Source organism: Sebastes fasciatus, chromosome 14 (assembly GCF_043250625.1).
Source record: "Sebastes fasciatus isolate fSebFas1 chromosome 14, fSebFas1.pri, whole genome shotgun sequence".
Classification (NCBI taxonomy): domain Eukaryota; kingdom Metazoa; phylum Chordata; class Actinopteri; order Perciformes; family Sebastidae; genus Sebastes; species Sebastes fasciatus.
In genome coordinates, this window is record NC_133808.1 from 25,722,613 (window position 1) to 25,731,991 (window position 9,379).

General features: G+C 38.1%; 1 protein-coding gene across 1 annotated transcript in view; it reads left to right on the forward strand.

Moving 5' to 3' along the window:
* The first annotated feature begins 1,975 nt into the window (after positions 1-1,975).
* pth2ra (parathyroid hormone 2 receptor a) overlaps positions 1,976-9,379 on the forward strand; it is a 60,498-nt gene continuing 53,094 nt past the window's right edge. Inside the window, exon 1 of the mRNA XM_074657628.1 lies at positions 1,976-2,493. Within this exon, the coding sequence (XP_074513729.1) occupies positions 2,407-2,493 (87 nt within the window). The 5' untranslated portion in view covers positions 1,976-2,406. The remainder of the gene's footprint in view (positions 2,494-9,379) is intronic.

Sequence of the window (9,379 nt, forward strand, 5' to 3'; positions counted from 1 at the left end):
GTGTGCTGCTGCCTTAATCTGCCTCGTCAGCACCTTGGACAGCTCTTTCATCACTATAAGAGCTGAAGGTTATAGAAAGCTATAGAAGCTATACAGCTATAGAAATATTGAATGCACTGTAAAACGTTTGCAGTGACTCAGCTTAACATGAGTGGGGAAGGTCAATGGAGATTTATGAATATTTGGGTCAAAGCGTTGTTTGACTTTAATAAAACTGTCCATCTATTTCCTGGAAATGCCCACTTAAACTTCAAATAATAGCTGACATATCCTTCAAGAAAGCTCTGTAGTTCTTGTTCGTCGTTTCAACCTTTACTGAAAAACTTTCTTCTTCAGAAAAGTTTCAAATGAAACATATAGGAGCACAAAAAATCCACACAGTTGAAGTGTGTTAAACATGATAAATACGGTCACAGACTAGTGTGCTCTCAGCTTCACCTGGATCAAGCACAGACAGCTGGTTCGGCGTGTTAACCAATCACAAGATGAAGCTGACGGAGGTCGTTATTGGCCCTTATTAAACCTGCAGTAGGCAGAATGTTTTTGGCATCATTGGGCAAAAATTCCATGATAACCTTTGAGCATATTGTAATTCAAGTGTTCTGAGCGATAACTAGACTTCTGCACCTCCTCATGGCTCTGTTTTCAGGCTTTAAAAAATCTAGCCCGTGACAGCAGACTTTGACCAGTCACAGGTCATTTCAGAGAAAGAGAGCGTTCCTATTGGTTGTTCATTCAACGGAGGCAGCTGTCAATCAATCACTCTGCTCGGCTCTGATTGGTTGTTTTCCTCCGGTCTGTGAAATCTTGCAGATGTGCACCAGAGGACATAGAGGCACATGTTGTTGTTTTTTTAGATTACCTGTTTCATGCACTACTGTCAGGATATAGTGACCGTTTTATAAAAATAACTTTTTTTAATCCTATTTGCTCTAATTCTGTCCGTTAATTAACATAAATAAACTGTAAAAAAAAAAAACAGTAATTATCTTTATATAATTAGCCTTTATTACTGTAATTTTACAAGAAATATTTTACTTTTAACTTATATTTATTGTTAGAATAGAGTAATACACCGTAAATCTAAGACCATTTACATATAAATCACAAATGAAACATGTAATTTTACATTGCAAAAGCCCAAATTTACATTAACTCAGAAGTTTTGCAAAAAAAATCTGTATTTTTACAAGAAATATTTTTAGAATTCCATGAAATCCTTTTCTTCTAACATAAATTAATTGTTAAAATAGAGTCATAAACCTCTAAAAAACAGAATAATTATATTTAAAAATGATCAAGAAAAGCTTAAATACAGATAATTACGATTGTGATTACAAAGAATACTGTAAATCTAAGACCATTAGATTTATATTTACATATAAATCACAAATGAAACATGTCATTTTTAAATTTTTTTCTGTCATTTTGAAATACAGACAAAAAATGTAAAAATTTCTTGAAAAAAACTGTAAAACAATTTTTTTTTTTTTTACAGTGTACCCACTGCAGCTTTAACACAGGTGTGAATGTTTGTAACTTCTTACATGTACTGTATATGTGCGCTCGCGTGTGGCTACGCTGTTCAGACTCAGACTCCAGCACAAACTACACGGAAGCACCAAAACCACAAAGTTATATCTGGTGAAGCCCTTTTTGCAAAACAGTGTTGGCCGCGATCGGAGGACTACAACTGACATAAAACATATCTAAAATGTACACATAGAATAACCTACTATATACATTAGCAAAGTTAATGTTTTGTTTTTAAATAATTGAGGATAGGCTATAATTTTAAAAACAAAAACAAAAGCAAGCCTATAGAAAACGTGTCTGTGCGTCAAAAGCCACTTCTGCCAAAAGTGACGCACTAATGGGTGCCTCGTCCCCTTTTACTAACAGCTCACTCCATGAAGAAGAATAGCGAGAGAATATCTTATTCACAATCACATGGTGGAGACTCTGGAGGCAGCGTTTACGCACCGTCCATCTGTGTGGTATCTGGGCAGTGCGCACAGTGCTGAGGAGACATGTGACAGATAGAGACAGATAAAGAGTTTCATCCTCCACATCCACAGTGGAAGTCTCCAGTGGAAACCTCCAGTGCCAGCAGGCAGAAATGTCACGGTGCTCATTTCTGAGAAGCTTTGTGAGTACAAGAGGAGAGCCTGAGTGGATAAAAACCTGTGGAATCTGTGATCTGATGAAAGTCCTCTGCAGCATCCTTCATGTGCTGGGCATCTTCTGTTTGGACCACAACTTGCGATGGAACTTTCTACTATAATGTGAAGAAGCTTTTATTTCAATGATGCGACTGCTGCAGAAGAGGGGATGTTTATCTGGAGCATATAAGGTTGCTTTAATTCAAATGAACGTGTAGTTCATGTGTTTTTTACACTGCTGGAGATGAAGGCAGACCGACGAACTATGAACTTGTTCGTGTGGATATCTGTCTTAAACTTTTTCTTGTGCTGGACTTCTGTTGACGCACAGGTAAAGGCTCATTATTTATTCACTTGCTTTTAATAAGATAAGATAAGATAAGATAAGATAAGATAAGATAAGATAAGATAAGATTAACCTTTATTAATCCAGGTGTCAAAGCAGCAACATCAGCAAACAGAGTGAAACACAGGAGAGGTAAAGGTATACAAAAATTATAAAAACAATAATAGAGATATAAAAGATACAGAGTGAATGGGTGAACAAAGTGTGTACAGTCCGTCAATAAATAAATGTAGCATGTGCAATAAATAAATCTAATATGTACATATGTGTGTCTAAAAAGTGGTATATAGGATGTATAGTGTAAAGTAAGTGTAAAGTGCGCCAGTGGTTAGAGTTCAAGATGGTTGCAGATAGTGCATGTTAAAAGTCAGATAGTGCATGTTTAAAGGTAGATAGTGCATGTTAAAAGTCAGATAGTGCATGTTTAAAGGTAGATAGTGCATGTTAAAAGTCAGATAGTGCATGTTTAAAGGTAGATAGTGCATGTTAAAAGTCAGATAGTGCATGTTTAAAGGTAGATAGGGCATATTTAAAGGCAGATAGTGCATGTTAAAAGGTAGATAGTGCATGTTTAAAGGCAGATAGTGCATGTTTAAAGGCAGAAGGTGCATGTTTAAAGGCAGATAGTGTATGTTTAAAGGTAGATAGTACATATTTAAAGGCAGATAGTGCATGTTTAAAGGTAGATAGTGCATGTTTAAAGGCAGATAGTGCATATTTAAAGGTAGATAGTGCATGCTTAAAGGCAGATAGTGCATGTTAAAAGGTAGATAGTGCATGTTTAAAGGTAGATAGTGCATGTTTAAAGGTAGATAGTGCATGTTTAAAGGCAGATAGTGCATGTTTAAAGGTAGATAGTGCATGTTTAAAGGTAGATAGTGCATGTTTAAAGGCAGATAGTGCATGTTAAAAAGTAGATAGTGCATGTTTAAAGGCAGATAGTGCATGTTTAAAGGTAGATAGTGCATGTTTAAAGGTAGATAGTGCATGTTTAAAGGCAGATAGTGCATGTTAAAAGGTAGATAGTGCATGTTTAAAGGCAGATAGTGCATATTTAAAGGTAGATAGTGCATGTTTAAAGGCAGAAGGTGCATGTTTAAAGGTAGATAGTGCATGTTTAAAGGCAGATAGTGCATGTTTAAAGTTCATAAAGTCCTCATAGTTCTCATAAGGGGGTCAGCCTTGGTTATGGAGCCTGATGGGTACCAGCATGAAGGACTGACCCAGGTGCTTTGTGTTGTGCCGAGGGGGGATGACTCTGTGGCTGAAGGTGCTCCTCATCTTGACTAGCTCATCATGCATAATGCAAAATGCTTAGACACTATATTACTGAAGTCATATTATTTTTGCCTTATAACAATCCTCTCTTCAGCCTTTAAAAAAGGCTTAACATAAACATATTAGCCTATATTATTTTTGATGAAAAGCTTATGAACATATGCAGTAACATGGCTCACTTTACCTCTGAGTATACAGACACAACCATCGAGCTATAATAAAGAACACTGCTATATTCTGTATGGAGTTATAGCATGCACTTCTTCATCTTCCTTGTGTCTTTCCTCTGTATTACAGTGTTGCTGAGGTATTTGCCCTTAAGATATAAAAGGTACAGAAAAGTGGTCATCACCCATGAGTCATAAATGTTGTGCTTTAGTATATTCTGGCTGCCTTTAGTTTGTTTTCAGCTCTGTAGCAGTCTGACCTGTTGATATCTGGCCAACATTCGTCTCTTTTTTTCATTGCTCGATCTTTTTATAGATTGTCACAAAATCAATGGCATTGCAGAAAGTCTACTTGGGTTTCTAATGAGCTTGACATCTCATGAGTTCCCAATTTGAGGAGTTGCATCATTAACCAGCATCTGTCAATTTATCTCACACTCTGCTCATATTGCATGCAAAATGAGTGTATTGTGAGTCTTGGCTGAGTAAAATTCTGGCCAGTGAATCACCAGATTTGCAGGGTTTTTAGTCACTGATCTGTGAATGATCCTGTGAATTGTTCAGAACAGAGTGTAAATTGGTTGTTGTGTTATATTTAGAATTGAAGGCAGGAGAGTATTCCTGCATTATCAGCACCATTGACAGCACCTTCAGCACAAGGAGCCACTAAACACCCTGAATGAAAAGGGATGTTGGCAAACGCTTTTTGTTGTTTTTCCTAGTCACGATAGATTGACTTGAAATTGTTACACATTTTTATCTACTAAGGAAGACAGAAATGTCAACGTTTTACAGGCTTTGGATTCTGAAGCTTCTGAACTGTGACAGCTGTTCATTTTTGGACCACAACAGCAACAGCTGCTGTATGCAAGTCTGTTTTCATGCAACTAATTTCTTAAGTGGCTTTATAGTTACTACCATTGACAGTCATTATTAACTGCAGCTGCTTTCTGTTAGCTCGCTAGTGAAATGGGACAGTGTTTGTGTTTACAAAGCTTTTTGAAATACATGTGATCTATATGTTTGCCTCATCTGATTTAGAAGGGAATCATTTTTCTAACTTGGATTTTCTAATGTTAATCCGTTTCAATGTGTTGCTGATAACAGGTTCCTTCCTGATCGTGCAGACATCACTCATTTAGTTTTTCTGATGAAAAAGAGTATACTTTTAAAACAAGACGGCTTATATCTGAGAGTGCAGACATGAAACACACACCTTGAGTACTTCTGTGAAATGATACTGGTGACTTTGCCTGCAGACATCTTAATATTTGCATATGAATATAGATCCTAGAACTCAGTGAGGGAGAAGAAACATGCTTTTGAGTTCTTTCCGGTAACATTTTTTGTGGAGAGAAAACATCCATTTTAATGCGGAGTATTTGGAAATGTTTTTCAATGTGCCTGGAGGGTGTCTTTAATAATAATTGAGGCCAATATGGGTGGAGTAAACAATTACAGTTTGACCCTTAACTTACTGTCCATAAATCATACATGGCCCGAGTGGGCAACTCAGGGGTCTGAAGTGCCTTAAACTTGCGTTCTTTCTAATTGCCAGCAGGGGGCGACTCCTCTGGTTGCAAAATGAAGTCTATGAGAAAATGAGCCTACTTCTCTCTTGATTTATTACCTCAGTAAACACTGTAAACATGAGTTTATGGTCTCAATTGCTAGTTTCAAGTCTTCTTCAATACAGCATGATGTTTGTTCAGTAAATTATGGTCCCATTTAGAATCAAATAGACCATAAAGCAGGGGATGCTTTAGGACGTGGCTACCTTGTTATTGACAGGTCGCTACCATGGCGTTGTTCAGTCTTGGAAATGTCCATGTTTTTGTCTTACTACTTTAACCCTTTCACAGTGTGTTTTCAGTTCATGAAAGTTAACTGTAACATTTTTGGTCGCCTAATTATGTCTTATACAGAGTTCGGTTGTACTTAGCTCCACCCTCTCGTGTCACTACTGGTTGCCAAAAAACAATATGGTGATGGACAAAATGACGAACTTCAAAACGGCAGTCCACGAACTAATGGGTGACGTCACAGTGACTACGTCCACTTCTTATGCACAGTCTATGCTTGGCCATGGCTTTACATATTTCCAGAAGATTCTTACTGAAAGTTGGAGTTGTGAATTTAGTCAATACACACATACTTATTGCGCACCACCTCTTTATATATATAGTATTATTATGTGAATAAGTTAAAAGTCAGAAGTGGCCCCACCATCATTTTCGATAAACTGAGACAGCTTGTCAACATTGACTTGTAGGGTAATTTAGACAACCTGATCAACAAATATATGGTCATGCTGGGAAGACAAAACTAGAGAATTGCTGCTGAAAAAAAGGTATGCACTCTTGTTGTCTGTGACCACACACCAGAGATTACTGTAAGGAAACTGTATAGCTTGCGTCTAATCTCTGTAATAAAACTTTACTCCTGACACTTTTCTCCTCCCGTCCTCCTCTCTCCGTGCCTCTCAGCCCTATCTCCTAAAATCTATGCTTATATGTCATGGAGGAAATGTAGTTGCTCCTTGGTTTATGTTCACCAGCAGTTTTTTTTTTTTTTTTTCCAGTGGATTAAGTGTTGCGTTCTGCTGCACAAGAGCCACTTGGAGATGGTTGTGTTGGATATTGGACGTACAAAGCACACAACTTTGATTCCAGAAACTATCTGGAAACACATCCTGTCTCGTTCAAGGTTATCTTTATTGTCCCTCTAGGTGAAATTAGTTTTGCAGCCAGGGTTCACAGGAAAACAGAATACAAAAAGACGACAGCGATGACACATCAACAGCTACAGCAGGGAAATGGAAATTCACACCAAGTACACATGTACAAGAGTGCAAATGTACCCAGAGTGCTATATGCTATTAAGCATAGTAATAGCACTTGAGATTTAACAAAGAGTGGCCATTTAAGCATCAGTGGCCTTCTTCAACATTTTCAGCCATAAATCTAGTGTTAGTCCGAGCTTTCAGAGCAAGGACCAAACAGAGACGACTGGTTCTAAATAACAAGGGCGGCTCCTAAAGAGGTTAGAGTAGGTGCTGCAATAGTCTGAGTTATATCAGAAGTGGAGAATATCTCTTCAGTGAAAGAAGAGCCATGGCACTGAAGGCTTTTCTCGATGGAAAACAGGTTTTCTCTCGGCGGGTCAGATTAAGCTTTCCTGCCACAACAGTTTCTGTTTTCATGAAACTGGGAGACATTATTGTCATCATATATTATAATGAATAGTCCGAGTTAATGACAGACACTTCCATCCTCTTCCATTGTGTCTAATGGACCCCCACTTTTATGCATGCACATCTTAACATTGGTGATGTAAAGGACATTCAGTAAATGGACTTGGACTTGGACTTATATAGCGCTTTTCTAGTCTTCCGACCACTTTACACTACATGTCAGTATTCACCCATTCACACACTGATGGCAGAGGCTACTAAGGTGCCAACTTTGCCCATCAGGATTTAATCTAAATACTCATTCACACACCGATGGCTATGCCTCCGGGAGCAATTTGGGGTTAAGTGTCTTGCTCAAGGACACATCGACATGTGACCCGGAGCAGCCGGGGATCGAACCACCGACCTTCCGATTGGTGGACAACCTGCTCTACCCTCTGAGCCACAGCCGCCCAGTATGCCTGATCGGTCTGTTTAATGGTCTGTCAGAAATCTTATTTTACACGGTTCAGTAAGCTTGATTTAAATACATAAAATGTTATTCTCCTCGACAGGTTATGAGACAGCATGAATTCACAATGATGTCTTTATTCAAATTTTCAGTGCATGTGTGGAATTAAAATTTTTGCTATCTCTACAGAGAAGTAGATATGTCATAAAAACTTTGAGGCAGTGCCCTCAAGACTAATTCAATGTCTGAATGTGGTGCGCAATACAAAAATATATCATTCGTTAACTCTTCTACATCTGTTAATTGATCTGACATTACAGTGTGGCTAATTCACTGAACTCATTTATGGCCACACAAGGGAGACTCATGAGTATTAGAGTTTGCACTGACTTCAACAATGTCCTGGATTTCAGTAGTTAAGTAACTCCCACTTCAGAATGGGTTTGATTAGAAAACCAGAGGTTAAAACATGAAATCCATGGACATAAGGCACAGTACTATTATTCCAAATCAAAGTCATTAGGGTGTAATAGCCTCTTTAGATAATAAGCAAACTTTCTATTCTAACAATCCAGTCTCGGGGCAAGTTGAAGGGCTCAATATCGGCTTCCAACAAGTAGCCTGTGTGAAGAAAATGTGAATGAAAGGAAAGAAAGGCAGATGAGGATCTTACTTTAAATGAAAAACAATCATTGATATAAGGAGTTTATTTAGAATTTACATAAGGCAAAGGACTTTAAAATCAATGTAGTGCAGCGCAGTTGGACAATGTGCTCTAATGTTGCAACATGTCCTCAGATAATGAATCCTAATGAGTTTGGTGTTCGCTGACTTTTCCTTTAGCGCCACCATCGGGTCAAAATTTGAGTTTGTGTAACACTTTGGTATATGACCAAATACCTGCAAAACTAATGACATCCACCCGCCTTAGCTGCACTTATATGCTAGTGATAATTAATACATTTTAGCTTGATTACATGCTAAATTAAGATGGTAAACATCGTAAACATTATACTTGTTAAACATCAGCATATTCAGCATTGTTTTGTTGTTAGCATTTAGCTCCAATCACCATTGTGCTGTAGGCTAGACTCTTAGTCTTGTTTAAGTATGAGTCAAAAGTCTTCCGCAGCATTCCTACCTATAATTCAAAGGTATGTAACAATTTACATGTCTTAATGGCTTCATATTGCTAAGTGACAACGGATTGTAACGTAACTTAAAAACTGAGACCGTCCCGTCGTTTTTTCTGAAAATTTCAAATAGTGCCTTTAATAATAGTAGGGTAGTATAAAAAGTAATGGGTTTGGGGAAAAATGTCTGAAGTTAGATTACAGTTTGTTATCTCGATTGTCTCCTTTGTGAGACACAGGAACAGTACAGCTGGGTCAGAATTCAATAAAATTCAATTAAATTTATTTTTGTATAGCGTCAAATCACAACAGAAGTTATCTCAAGACGCTTTATATATAGAGCAGGTCTTAGACCGTACACCATAGTTTAGAGACCCAACATGATCCACCAAGCGCGCTGTGGCCAGGAAAAACTCCCCGATTACTGGGAAGAAACCTGGAGCAGAACCGGGCGCAGGGCAGGCGGCCATCCGCCAAGACCGGCTGGGGGGATAGATAGATAGAAAGAGAGAGAGATAGAGAGAGAAAGAGAGAGAGAGAGAGAGAGAGAGAGAGAGAGAGAGAGAGAGAGAGAGAGAGAGAGAGAGAGAGAGAGAGAGAGAGAAGCAGCCACAATAATAGCATAGCAGCTATAATAGCTAATACAAGT